Below are 15799 nucleotides of genomic sequence, written 5' to 3' on the forward strand. Positions count from 1 at the left end.
CCCCCAGCAATCATAGTTCTGATATCCATTGTAAATTTCAACATAAAAGACATACAAATACTAAGGATATAAAATTTGCAGTTTGTTGTACAAAATATGAAGACAACATAGCTGAGACACTGAAGCATAACTATCAACTATTATATAGACAACAAACCATCCCATGCTCCTAGAATTTACTACTGGAACACTTATTACTTAAACACACTATATTATTGCAATCTTACTAATGCTATAAATGGAGTTTATCAAATGCTATCATTGTGGTACTGAAAATAAAAAGTGCAGAAAAAACAAACAACAACACTCATAGTTATACTCAATAACAACCTTGTCTAGATCGTTGACAAAAATACAACTTTACATGGAATGACCAAAGACATAATTTTACATTCGCAACAATGTTTGTTCTATAGATGCAACGACGATGTCAACCAATCAAAACAAACGAGTCATCTGGTTATCGACGTTAAATGGGCCATAGGCTACGATTTGAACAATTTAAGCAAATGACTAACCGATTCATCGAAATTCCAGTTATACCCATTTAGTTACCTACATTTACCAATTCACTAAATATGTGTCTCTCTTGCGTTACACTGGAGGTGCTCCTCGTCGGCAGATCTAATAACGAAACAACAAGCCTTTCATAGTTTTGCCAAGGACATCACAAAATCACTTACTATCAGACAAAAAAACCCACAATATTGTGAGAAATGTCAGAAACGTAACACAGCAAAACGGCGAAACATTCAAGGGAGTTAAATCTTTCTTTTGGTCTCGCTTTCACTATTTACTTTCCTTGTTGCTATTTGGCCGTAGCTTGTTTTACTCCAAACAATGTTTTTAGAAACAATTTTAAAGAAACCAATGACAAAGGTGGATAGATTGATAAATAGATAGATAGATACATCAGCCAAACTTGATGACTCTTTATTTATTTAATAAATCTATAACTTTTTCAGCTACTGTAAGTTCTTTAAACAGCTCTCATTCAGTCGAATCCGGGCAGACAACACTTATGTCTACCATGCATACAACAACTTCTACCCCGACAACAACAGCAAATAACACAGGTACGTAAGACCATTCTAGTTCCATAAGTATGTCTAGGGATATATTTTGTGCGAGAGAATTGTAGCATGATTTTGTTGTTCTGATAGGTAAGAATATTTCAAAGATTATACAGTGTGCATATTTATAACGATGGACCCTATACAAATATGGGATTAGTTTTCCTAAACGCCACGGTACTGAAGAGTTATTACTAGTTTATGCAATATTTTTAGTTGCCTCTTTCACTTCATCGCCATACAATGATAATTTCATAGAAATCAATAACTAAATCAAAACCATAAAATACAATATTTCTAAGTGTCAAATTTTAGGAATGGATTTGCTGGAAATGGAACCATCAGTATAGGTGAATAATTGGTCAAGTAGTTTTAACTGCCATTGATAGACACTATTTAAACCAAGCATATTGTACTGAATTATTTTTACTTCCATTTATGAAATAATAGACTGTGTTGATGGAGCTTGTTTCATTTTATTCGTGTAGTGTTTCTTGCTTCAAACATTTGGCCTTGGGTAGTGTAAATGGCTTTCAACGTTTCTCATGTTGTCTAAGAAGTTCAGTTATACGTGGATCGTTCATTGTTTGCGAATTAATGATTATTAGGCACGGTTTAGTTTTCATCTTGTTTTTGTAGTCGCTATTTTTCAATTATTTTGCACCATTCCGGTGGCCTAGTGGCGCTCAGCATTAAGAGGTTAGTATTAGGACTTTTCGGCCTGGTGTCAGGATACTGTGACTGGGTGGGACATCATGCTATAAATAGGCAAACTGCAGACATCGTAGCGATATAACTGAAAAATTGTTAAAGCCACGTTAAAAAGCCAATTCACACACACACTCAAATAATTTGCAACGAAATTTGGGAGACAGATCATCACGAGTTCAAGAAGGTTAATTACAATGTAATATATTGTGAAACTTACAAGGAGTGAAATCCTTTGAACTGTTTTTGTGAAAGTAAAGTGTGGAGAAAAGAAAGACAAACTGAGTTTGTGCAGAAACAAAAGCTGTCACAAACGTTGTTGCAAACCATATCTGAAAGAAATCTTATATAAAATAAGCGCAAAAATGAGTGCATGACAAATGGAGTGATACGAACAAAGAATGCTATAAAAGTATACAAGAAGAAATGGAGAGAAAGAAACAAGAATACTACACTGACGAAAATTCTTTGATTAATTATTGTGACAAAAAGTAGAATTTCACAACGATTACGATGCAAAATAAATCACATTAATCGTTAAAGATACTCGCGTGAACCATCAATGAACGTTTACAATAGATCGTTACACTTAACAAAACTTGATAATGTGGTCATGACCTCTATATTGATCATGACATTTTTACTCCCTCTTGAATTGTCTGACATTAATTAAGGAATATTTCAATTGCAAGTACACCAGGTTAATGAGGGAGAGTGAAAATATGTCGAAATACCTTTCATTTTTTTATTTTGCTATTGAATTAGTGAACAATGACCAAATTTAACGAAAATTTTGAACTGAAGTATATATATATATATATATATATATATATATATATATATATATATATATATATATATATATATATATATGATATTTGCTTGAAACGAGTGAATAACCGATTTATTTCATCGAGTGTATGAAAAGCCACGAGTGAAAATACTAGAGTTTTTCACCCACGAGATGAAATGTATCCGTTATTCACTCGTTTCAAGCAAATATTCTTTTTATTTTATGCTCACATACGTTGGCTACCAAAAGTTTGTGACACAGTGAATTAGCAGATTTCTTACGGTAATGTCAGCTTTTTACCGCACATGTTCTGCTGTGCTATGTGTACCTGCGCACAAAATTAGTTCCACATCAGACTGATAAAAATTAACTGATATTTCGAGAATAACAAACTACAAGTTTCAAGGATAACAGACAGGGATTATTAATAAGAAAACAACCACAAGTAATTCATCAATGTATAATTGTTTTTCACTAGCAGAAAATCTAAGGGAGGTAAGAACACACACACACACACACACACACACACACACATATTTAACTATCACTCAGTATCGTACGGTGAAATTTTTTCCAGCTAGTTTAATAGAAAGAAATCTTCGAGGATAAAGTTTTATTAGCCAATGAGGAGGATTTACAAAATAATACGATGTATAATAAAAATACAAATACCAGTTGAGATCAATATCACATGGAAACCTTCTAACATGAAAATCAAAAAAGTTTCCAATACTCTGCTACAGTTCTGTGGAAGAAACTTCTACTGCATGAAAATATTACAGTATTTAAGATGAGTGTATAATGAGTATATATGTGTTTGATATAGGTAATGAAATTTAGTATTTTAATATTGAATACGTTAAAATTAACTGTAATTGCTGTTACCTTTCATATAATGCAAATTACTGCAATCTTCTTAAGAGGGCCTCGAGGGAGAATAGTTATTGATATCCTATGTAAATAAAGTATTAACATTATTACAAACACACACATATATAAATATATATATATATATAGTATAATTTATATAAAGAAACAAACGATAACGCTTAATTCGTTTCATGATAATTCTTCAACTAGGGTTCACATCGATTGGCTAGTACTGAGATTTATGCTTTTCTTTCCGAAGATCCCTATGCAACTGTCTAGAAATCGTCAACATTCAAGTTCTAAAGTATATCTTTGAGAATATGAATTGCTAGTCATATTAAGTCTCAAATGAGAAAAATGTCTTCTAAAAATGCTAATTTAACTTGTAGTAGCAAAGGCCAGATCTTTTTGCGACTGGCTTTGATGAATGTGGAAACGGAATTGTTACAGCTGATAGACTAGACAGCAGTTATTCCTGCGCCTATCCGTGTGCCATATTTTCGTGCAATAATGAAAAAAAACCCCCAAAACAACCTTTGGTCGGAAAATTATATCAAACTCGCTATGAGATTATAACTAGAGGAAATTGCACATTCTTAAATCTTAACGGGGACACCTGGCACATTTCGTGAAATCAAATCAAATGCACTCGGTACAGACACGAGTGTATTAATATTGTCACGTGTACACAGATCACTTTTAGCAGAACGATTGTCTACGGAGCTCGTGAAAGACAATGACAGACAGACGTGTGATGATTGCATTAAAATTTGCTTAGTAACTCATTCAAGAGATCAACTACATTGACGTTTACAGCATGCTGAGCTTGAAAACAAGTAGACATGACCGACATTCGTTCCTGCAAGTTCATAGTTTTCCTGATGCTGTTAAATGCATTACGAAAGCGCTTTCTCGAACATGCAGCCATTCGTTTTTTTATGTCTTCAGTGCGTAGGCTGCTTGTTTTCGATCGATACAGCTATTATTACACCATAATAGTTTTTGATCGACATCAACAGTGAATTCATTATGAACAAAGGGTCGTAGGGAGATATATCAGAAAGAGGACACATCAAATCAGCTAATCGTTTTACGGGGGACGGGGTAGTGAGAGTGGCTACGTAAGGCAGTACTCACAACAACCATGGAAATGCAAATCCATTTTCGTATTGTTACGCATATCTGTATTTTATATTAATTTAACTATAGCTTTTATTTAAGTCGTTTGGGTTATGACATTTATATTTTAATTATTTAGTTCAATATGTAGTTTGTACTATACCCTGCAATACGTTCTGAATATTCCAGTTATAAATCAAGGCTGATTGTCATGGTCAAGTCAGCAAATATTTATATCAAAGTCCTCCACACGTAATGGGAATGGAGGTCATGAAAGCATCACGTCATCCTAGGAGAGCATCTGTACTCTAGGTGTATCATACGTACCCACCACCAGCTATTGATTGGCTCAATAATATCAAATGGTCAGACAACGACTGTTAATGTATTTTACAATAAGATGATTTAAATGTTCGGGAATCTTCTCTTCGGTGGATTCGATGTGCATAGTGTTAATATAAACGTCGGTTTCTACAGTTATATTAGGCTTTTGTAAGAGTTATCAGAGGAGGTTTATTCATTTATAATTTGTTTGCTCATTTTGCAGAAAGGAAACATTCAGCCTAAATAGATAGTAATTTGCTAAACTATTGTGAAATTATTTATGGACTTTGACACTTAAAAAATTCAGTTGGATATATGAAACATTCACGGACTTTAGTGATGTTCTATTTTAATCGAATTTATTTTGACGTAAAATCTTTTGGATAATATAAATGTTTGCTCAGTGATGCTAGCACATAAGCACATTAGAAATTTCATTCTGAATACCTTTGGATAGTTTCAGGATTATTGTAAAATTGATAGTGCATTTAGGATAATATTCTAGGAATTCATACGCTGTAAGTTATTTATAATTTTGAACTTTGTTTGATATTTTACGGAAATAAATTTATATTTTGGAACATTGAATGCTTGTTGGGTTTTACCTTGTGTTGTGTTGTTGCATATGTTATGCTCCTGCACGTACAAATATTTTCACAATATGTGCAGTTCCAGGCCAACCTACCGTCACCACTACACCCCCAAGAAGGAATTAACCGCCCTTTTCTACAAAAAATACACAAACAAACAATGAAATGAATATTGAATGAGGAGGTCTCGTGTAGGGTCGCTATTAAACACAAACGTTTATCAGAATCTCTTAGTAACACGTGGTTCTCTTCATGAGCTTGTCCCTGTAAAACATGGATATCTTCGCAAGCATGTCTGTTTTATGCAGAAGCATCGATATTGGAGTCCCATTTTTGCTTACAATACAATTGACAACACGTTAAAAAATATACCTACAAGAGCAGTTAAAATTGATGGGGATCAAGTTACCAAGTTGAAAGAGCGGAGGATTATCATCAACACGGTCGCACCGACGTTTGTCCCTCACCATACACTTCCATGAAGTTGCTGACAATGCAAGTTTTTGTCTCGTCCCCTCTCCCAGGGCCAGAGGGGAGAGAGAGAGAGATTAATCTTGAAATTATGACAGTGTTCCCACATTCAACAATAGATTTAAATTATGTTTAGCTTACAGCTATCAAACATACGCTATTAATTAATTGATGTACTACAAATTAGACTGTGAATGCATCTCTCATTGTCAGATGGCATCGTTTAGTTGACACCAGAAAAAAAATGTTTTAATATGCAAGGTTCTTGGCAACAACATATTGTGCAGATATGTCATCGACATAAAGACAATTGATTATTTATTTAGTGTCCGACAATTACTTGCGTTAAAAAGGTGACCTCGTCCTTTTTTGGTAAAGAAATTGATTTAAATTGAATGGTCTTTTTATGGCAATTCTGACAAGATTGTGACGAGCAAGTCAGTGTCATAAATGACTAGAAGCGAAACGTTTAAATAGATTTGGTGTCAGCTGCCGTCAACCGTACCTAAAAATAAAACATACTTAAAAAAACAATGTTGCAAACAAAATCATCTTTTACTGAAGCTGTCGTTGACCCTCAGGCAAATTGTGCACATTTCCCAATAGCGTCAGGAATTCGAGCAGGCGCATCAGGCTGCTTATACACATATCATTATGCAGTTTTCGTAGAGGTATTATTTTAATATAAATTAAATTTCTACATTTCCTCAGCCATTGCATCGATTTATGACAATTCATTTGCAGTGAAAGTGAGATATCCAATAAATTGAGATTGCTGATGGTCCTATAAAGCACTGAGGGCTATCTATTAGAAATGCTGATCCCATAACTGACATAGTGACTCTTTGGTTCTTTTTCAGACATCGACGAATGCACAGAGAAACATCCATGTCACACCGATGCTGATTGTCATAACACAAACGGAAGTTTTAACTGCACTTGTAAGCAAGGCTTTACTGGAAATGGAACTAACTGTACAGGTAAAGAATTGCTCGAGTACATTTAATTTCCATTGATGAGCAATATTAATCATTGCATATTATACTGAATGGTCATTATAGAGGATCAATGTGAGAACGGATTGTAAGACCTAACATAATAAATGGCTGTTGTTCCTGTGCTCATCCTTGCGCCAGTGAATTAATGTCGTGTAACCATGAAAAATATGTCATTCTCAGTACCCATCTTGCCTTAAAGACAAATATAATTATGAAATGGAACACCGTGATATACAAACCGTCTGATCATTAGATCTGAGAGCTTAAAGTGTGAGTGTTACTTGTGAAAAGAGCGAGCAATCTCTGTGCCTGCCATTATTTCAGAAAGTTACAAAACTGCCATATAACAATAACTAATTAATGTGAATATTTCATATAAAGGATAAGTTAATTTCTCAAAACGCTATCATGTTACCACAGTCAGATATGAGTATCGTGAATATACTGTTCTATGTACTATCTTTCTCTGCGACAAATAAAGTTGCACGAAAAAATCAACTAAAATTAAAACTAAGGAACTAGTTTTGTCATCGGCGAATCTAAACAGAACACATATATTCGCCTTTCACCATTCTTTAAATGAATGAAATGAAGAATCTAAGGCTATAATCCCCTTCGGTCGCAAAAATATATCAAACTAGCAATGAAAGCATTGCTAAAGAAAACTGTACATTCATAAATCTGAATGGGGACAGCAAACACTTTTCGTTAAATCAAATGCACTTGGTGCAGACTCTGCCATTTCTGAATATTGTCCCGTGTAGACATATCGTTTTGAGAGGAACGGTTTTCAAATGGTGATCAAGGGAGACACATACGAAGAGACGGAAAGACACGTGTAGTTTGCGTTTTTTAATATGCTTGTTTTAAGCATTCTAAACATCGTCTTCGTTGACTGTATAGAATACCCACATGAAAATTCAAGATGCCCATATATAATATTCTTGGAGTGAAACATTAATTTGAGATTTTAGTAATTTCAGACAAGACCATTTTTAGATCACGTAATTGTGATACATCCAAATATTATTCCAAATATTATTAGCACATCACCACGTTACAGGCCACTGTCACTTTAGCAGGCACATCAACTCTCTCAGTGATGGATCTTATTTAGAATACCACTAAAATTCAGCAGGAATTTCATTCATTTGGACTTCTGCTAAATCTTTTAGGACTTTTGGGATTTAATTCGTATTAGGGTAATTTCTTTTCAAATTTTCACTTTGTATTCAAGGAAAACAAACCATGTCTTACATATATATATATATATATATATATATATATATATATATATATATATATATATATATATATATATATATATATATAAGCGAAAAAAGTTTGGTGCTTATAAGGAAACTTCGCCCATAATCAGTACTTTACATGGTAATTGCTTAGTTAGTGACTCGAAAACACTTACGTAGAAAGGTCTTTTGGGTATTTGGGCAAAGAAAATGATTTAAAATCAGTTGATTTTTTGTAGCAATTATTTTCAAGATTTAGACAGCAAGTTTTTACACTGCATGAACAGGCGTGCAACGTTTTATGGCAGGCTTGTCATCGGTGATCAACCATGCCTAAGAATAAAATTACACATGAATTAAAAATTGTTGTAAAGCAGTAGGAAGTTTTGGTGCTATCGTCAACTATGAGTAATATGATACATATTTCCCCATATTACGTCCAGAGCTTGCGCATGGGTATCATTTTGTTTACAAGAATCTCTCGGTTGTTTCCACAGAGGCCTTATTTTAATGGTATATAAATTCCCACATCTTCTCAGCTAGTGACTAGATTTCCGCCAATTCTCTACAGTGAACATGAGGCGTTCAACAAATTGATAGAGCTGATGGTAGTACATACCAATAATGAATATCTGTTCCTGAGCACATGGCTTAATTAGTGTCTCGATGTTTTCTGACGTCGACGAATGCACCGTCAACCATCCATGTCATGCCAATGTTGATTGTCATAACACAAACGACAGCTTTATCTGCACTTGTTGGCACGGCTTTACTGGAAATGGAACTATATGTACAGGTAAACAATTGCTCGAGTTCTTTAATGTCCATTGATGAGCAATAATTATTCAGTGCATATTAAACTGAATAGTTATTGTGATAAACATTTTTAAAACATTAAATTGATTTGACATCTTGATATGTAATGCACAGGCAGTTTTGATGAATCTTTAATTGAGGACAAGAAAGTGAAGGTATTTAAGCTAAGAATATTTTAAAACATAATTTTCACTTAGAGTCAAATTCGTCTTCTGACTGACATGCCCACGTAATGTCTGGTTTCAATTTTGTTGATGGATTATTTCTTTGGCCTTAAGGCTGGGGCCTGAGGTTAAACAAATACTGTTCTGGAAGTATTGTACTTAAGCGTTCCCAAAACTTGACAGAAAGAGACTAGATTTAACTTTGATGATAAAGCAACAATTTCAAGATATGGCCATCCAGATCTAGAAATGTCCACTTCACTTGTAGCAGCAAGGGCCAGATCTTTGTGAGACAGACTAAGATAGAATTAGAGAGAAATTGTTCATGTGCCCACCGTTGTGGCCGTGAATTGTTTTTGTGCAATAATGAAAGAATTCTCTTTCACAGTATCATTTTTTCCTTAAACGCACTGAATTCAGTTCCACGCCAACATACCGTCACCATTACACCCACCCCATCCACCCAGAAAAAATGTATCACCCGCCCACCCTGCAAAAATACACACAAACAATGAAAATAATATTGGATGAGGAGATGTTGCGTGCGACCGCTTTTTCACAATTGTTTATCAGAAACCCTTAGTATCACGTGGTTTTCGTCAAACGCTTGTCTCTGTAAGACAGAGCTCTATTCCCAAGCATGTCTCTCTGATGCAGAAAGACCGCTCCTGTGGCCTAGTGGTTAGAGCCTCCGCCTCGGATGCGCGAGGTCGCGTGTTTCAACCCCAGCCGAGTCATACAAAAGACTTACAAAAATGGTACTAACAACTACCTCGCTTGGCGCTCAGCATTAAAAGGTTAGTGTTAGGACTGGTCGGCCTGGTGTCAGGATAATGTGACTGGGTTGGGACATCATGCTACATGTCTGCGGCATGATGCCCCAGTGCTAGACATCACTATAAACTGTCCCACTGTAGACATCGTAGCGATATGACTGAAAAATTGTTAAAGCTACGTTAAAAATCTAAATCACACACACACACATACACATACGCACAGATGCAGAATCATCGATATCAGTTCCAATCTTGGTGACGATGCAATAAACTACACGTGTAATAATATACCTATAAGAGCAGTTAAAAGTGTTGTGATTTAAAGTCACCACGTGGAAAGACAGACAGAGAGCTAGACACAGATTTGCTGAGAGAGAGAGAGAGAGAGAGAGAGAAAGAGAGAGGGAGATTACTCCTGAGATTATGACAGTGTTCCCACATTTTTATTCATTTCAGCAATAAATTTTATTCATGTTTAATTCTCAGGTATCAAACATGCGGTTCTAATTAATTGATGTACTACAAATTGGACTGTGAATGCATCTCTCATTTTCAGATGCCATCGTTTAGTTGACACCAGAAAACAAATGTTTCAATATGCATGGTTCTTGGAAACATGATATTGTGCAGATATGTCATTGACATATAGGCGATTAATTATTTATTTAGTATCCGACAATTACTTTTGTAAAAAGGTTCTGCTCGTCCTCTTTCGGTAAAGAAAATAATTTAAATTGAATTGTCTTTTCATGGCAATTCTGGCAAGATTGTGACGAGCAAGTCAATGTCATACATGACTATAGGTTAAAACCTGTTAATGGATGGGTTTCAGGTGTGGTCAATCGTACCTAAAAACAAATCATACATCAAATAAATAATGTTTGCAAACAAAAGCATATTTTATTGGTGATATCGTTGACTATTTGGCATATTGTGCACAGTTCCGAATGGCGTTACGATCTCTCGCACTCTTATCTGGTTGCTTACAAAAATATCACTCTGCAGTTTTCGTAGTGGTCTCATTTTAATATAAATGAAGTTTTTACATTTCCTCAGCCATTGCATCGATTTATGACAATTCTTTTGCAGTGAAAGTGAGATATCCAATAAATTGAGATTGCTGATGGTCCTATAAAGCACTGAGGGCTATCTATTAGATATGCTGATCTCATAACTGACATAGTGACTCTTTGGTTCTTTTTCAGACATCGACGAATGCACAGAGAAACATCCATGTCACACCGATGCTGATTGTCATAACACAAACGGCAGTTTTAACTGCACTTGTAAGCAAGGCTTTACCGGAAATGGAACTAACTGTACAGGTAAAGAATTGCTCGAGTACATTTAATTTCCATTGATGAGCAATATTAATCATTGCATATTATACTGAATGGTCATTATAGAGGATCAATGTGAGAACGGATTGTAAGACCTAACATAATAAATGGCTGTTGTTCCTGTGCTCATCCTTGCGCCAGTGAATTAATGTCGTGTAACCATGAAAAATATGTCATTCTCAGTACCCATCTTGCCTTAAAGACAAATATAATTATGAAATGGAACACCGTGATATACAAACCGTCTGATCATTAGATCTGAGAGCTTAAAGTGTGAGTGTTACTTGTGAAAAGAGCGAGCAATCTCTGTGCCTGCCATTATTTCAGAAAGTTACAAAACTGCCATATAACAATAACTAATTAATGTGAATATTTCATATAAAGGATAAGTTAATTTCTCAAAACGCTATCATGTTACCACAGTCAGATATGAGTATCGTGAATATACTGTTCTATGTACTATCTTTCTCTGCGACAAATAAAGTTGCACGAAAAAATCAACTAAAATTAAAACTAAGGAACTAGTTTTGTCATCGGCGAATCTAAACAGAACACATATATTCGCCTTTCACCATTCTTTAAATGAATGAAATGAAGAATCTAAGGCTATAATCCCCTTCGGTCGCAAAAATATATCAAACTAGCAATGAAATCATTGCTAAAGAAAACTGTACATTCATAAATCTGAATGGGGACAGCAAACACTTTTCGTTAAATCAAATGCACTTGGTGCAGACTATGCCATTTCTGAATATTGTCCCGTGTAGACATATCATTTTGAGAGGAACGGTTTTCAAACGGTGATCAAGGGAGACACATACGAAGAGACGGAAAGACACGTGTAGTTTGCGTTTTTTAATATGCTTGTTTTAAACATTCTAAACATCGTCTTCGTTGACTGTATAGAATACCCACATGAAAATTCAAGATGCCCATATATAATATTCTTGGAGTGAAACATTAATTTGAGATTTTAGTAATTTCAGACAAGACCATTTTTAGATCACGTAATTGTGATACATCCAAATATTATTCCAAATATTATTAGCACATCACCACGTTACAGGTCACTGTCACACTAGCAGGCAAATCAACTCTCTCAGTGATGGATCTTATTTAGAATACCACTAAAATTTAGCAGGAATTTCATTCATTTGGACTTCTGCTAAATCTTTTAGGACTTTTGGGATTTAATTCGTATTAGGGTAATTTCTTTTCAAATTTTCACTTTGTATTCAAGGAAAACATACCATGTCTTACACACACACACACACACATATATATATATATATATATATATATATATATATATATATATATATATATATATATATATATATATATATATAAAAGCGAAAAAAGTTTGGTGCTTATAAGGAAACTTCGCCCATGTTCAGTACTTTACATGGTAATTGCTTAGTTAGTGACTCGAAAACACTTTCGTAGAAAGGTCTTTTGGGTATTTGGGCAAAGAAATTGATTTAAAATCAGTTGATTTTTTGTAGCAATTATTTTTCAGATTTAGACAGCAAGTTTTTACACTGCATGAACAGGCGTGCAACGTTTTATGGCAGGCTTGTCATCTGTGATCAACCATGCCTAAGAATAAAATTACACATGAATTAAAAGTTGTTGTAAAGCAGTAGGAAGTTTTGGTGCTATCGTCAACTATGAGTAATATGATACATATTTCCCCATATTACGTCCAGAGCTTGCGCATGGGTATCATTTTGTTTACAAGAATCTCTCGGTTGTTTCCACAGAGGCCTTATTTTAATGGTATATAAATTCCCACATCTTCTCAGCTAGTGACTAGATTTCCGCCAATTCTCTACAGTGAACATGAGGCGTTCAACAAATTGATAGAGCTGATGGTAGTACATACCAATAATGAATATCTGTTCCTGAGCACATGGCTTAATTAGTGTCTCGATGTTTTCTGACGTCGACGAATGCACCGTCAACCATCCATGTCATGCCAATGTTGATTGTCATAACACAAACGACAGCTTTATCTGCACTTGTTGGCACGGCTTTACTGGAAATGGAACTATATGTACAGGTAAACAATTGCTCGAGTTCTTTAATGTCCATTGATGAGCAATAATTATTCAGTGCATATTAAACTGAATAGTTATTGTGATAAACATTTTTAAAACATTAAATTGATTTGACATCTTGATATGTAATGCACAGGCAGTTTTGATGAATCTTTAATTGAGGACAAGAAAGTGAAGGTATTTAAGCTAAGAATATTTTAAAACATAATTTTCACTTAGAGTCAAATTCGTCTTCTGACTGACATGCCCACGTAATGTCTGGTTTCAATTTTGTTGATGGATTATTTCTTTGGCCTTAAGGCTGGGGCCTGAGGTTAAACAAATACTGTTCTGGAAGTATTGTACTTAAGCGTTCCCAAAACTTGACAGAAAGAGACTAGATTTAACTTTGATGATAAAGCAACAATTTCAAGATATGGCCATCCAGATCTAGAAATGTCCACTTCACTTGTAGCAGCAAGGGCCAGATCTTTGTGAGACAGACTAAGATAGAATTAGAGAGAAATTGTTCATGTGCCCACCGTTGTGGCCGTGAATTGTTTTTGTGCAATAATGAAAGAATTCTCTTTCACAGTATCATTTTTTCCTTAAACGCACTGAATTCAGTTCCACGCCAACATACCGTCACCATTACACCCACCCCATCCACCCAGAAAAAAATGTATCACCCGCCCACCCTGCAAAAATACACACAAACAATGAAAATAATATTGGATGAGGAGATGTTGCGTGCGACCGCTTTTTCACAATTGTTTATCAGAAACCCTTAGTATCACGTGGTTTTCGTCAAACGCTTGTCTCTGTAAGACAGAGCTCTATTCCCAAGCATGTCTCTCTGATGCAGAAAGACCGCTCCTGTGGCCTAGTGGTTAGAGCCTCCGCCTCGGATGCGCGAGGTCGCGTGTTTCAACCCCAGCCGAGTCATACAAAAGACTTACAAAAATGGTACTAACAACTACCTCGCTTGGCGCTCAGCATTAAAAGGTTAGTGTTAGGACTGGTCGGCCTGGTGTCAGGATAATGTGACTGGGTTGGGACATCATGCTACATGTCTGCGGCATGATGCCCCAGTGCTAGACATCACTATAAACTGTCCCACTGTAGACATCGTAGCGATATGACTGAAAAATTGTTAAAGCTACGTTAAAAATCTAAATCACACACACACACATACACATACGCACAGATGCAGAATCATCGATATCAGTTCCAATCTTGGTGACGATGCAATAAACTACACGTGTAATAATATACCTATAAGAGCAGTTAAAAGTGTTGTGATTTAAAGTCACCACGTGGAAAGACAGACAGAGAGCTAGACACAGATTTGCTGAGAGAGAGAGAGAGAGAGAGAGAAAGAGAGAGGGAGATTACTCCTGAGATTATGACAGTGTTCCCACATTTTTATTCATTTCAGCAATAAATTTTATTCATGTTTAATTCTCAGGTATCAAACATGCGGTTCTAATTAATTGATGTACTACAAATTGGACTGTGAATGCATCTCTCATTTTCAGATGCCATCGTTTAGTTGACACCAGAAAACAAATGTTTCAATATGCATGGTTCTTGGAAACATGATATTGTGCAGATATGTCATTGACATATAGGCGATTAATTATTTATTTAGTATCCGACAATTACTTTTGTAAAAAGGTTCTGCTCGTCCTCTTTCGGTAAAGAAATTAATTTAAATTGAATTGTCTTTTCATGGCAATTCTGGCAAGATTGTGACGAGCAAGTCAATGTCATACATGACTATAGGTTAAACCTGTTAATGGATGGGTTTCAGGTGTGGTCAACCGTACCTAAAAACAAATCATACATCAAATAAATAATGTTTGCAAACAAAAGCATATTTTATTGGTGATATCGTTGACTATTTGGCATATTGTGCACAGTTCCGAATGGCGTTACGATCTCTCGCACTTTTATCTGGTTGCTTACAAAAATATCACTCTGCAGTTTTCGTAGTGGTCTCATTTTAATATAAATGAAGTTTTTACATTTCCTCAGCCATTGCATCGATTTATGACAATTCTTTTGCAGTGAAAGTGAGATATCCAATAAATTGAGATTGCTGATGGTCCTATAAAGCACTGAGGGCTATCTATTAGATATGCTGATCTCATAACTGACATAGTGACTCTTTGGTTCTTTTTCAGACATCGACGAATGCACAGAGAAACATCCATGTCACACCGATGCTGATTGTCATAACACAAACGGCAGTTTTAACTGCACTTGTAAGCAAGGCTTTACTGGAAATGGAACTAACTGTACAGGTAAAGAATTGCTCGAGTACATTTAATTTCCATTGATGAGCAATATTAATCATTGCATATTATACTGAATGGTCATTATAGAGGATCAATGTGAGAACGGATTGTAAGACCTAACATAATAAATGGCTGTTGTTCCTGTGCTCATCCTTGCGCCAGTGAATTAAT

General features: G+C 35.2%; 1 protein-coding gene across 2 annotated transcripts in view; it reads left to right on the forward strand.

Moving 5' to 3' along the window:
* Positions 1-15799, forward strand: part of LOC149791658 (uncharacterized) — a 191152-nt gene that overhangs the window by 100076 nt on the left and 75277 nt on the right. Inside the window, exons 7-10 of one of the 2 annotated variants that reach the window (XM_089970213.1) lie at positions 966-1076; positions 6809-6928; positions 11155-11274; positions 15515-15634. In XM_089970213.1, the coding sequence (XP_089826339.1) occupies positions 966-1076; positions 6809-6928; positions 11155-11274; positions 15515-15634 (471 nt within the window). The remainder of the gene's footprint in view (positions 1-965; positions 1077-6808; positions 6929-11154; positions 11275-15514; positions 15635-15799) is intronic. The other variant, XM_089970214.1, reaches the window with a different exon arrangement.

Source organism: Sinohyriopsis cumingii, chromosome 9, assembly GCF_028554795.1.
Source record: "Sinohyriopsis cumingii isolate HCF-2022 chromosome 9, ASM2855479v2, whole genome shotgun sequence".
Lineage (NCBI taxonomy): Eukaryota > Metazoa > Mollusca > Bivalvia > Unionida > Unionidae > Sinohyriopsis > Sinohyriopsis cumingii.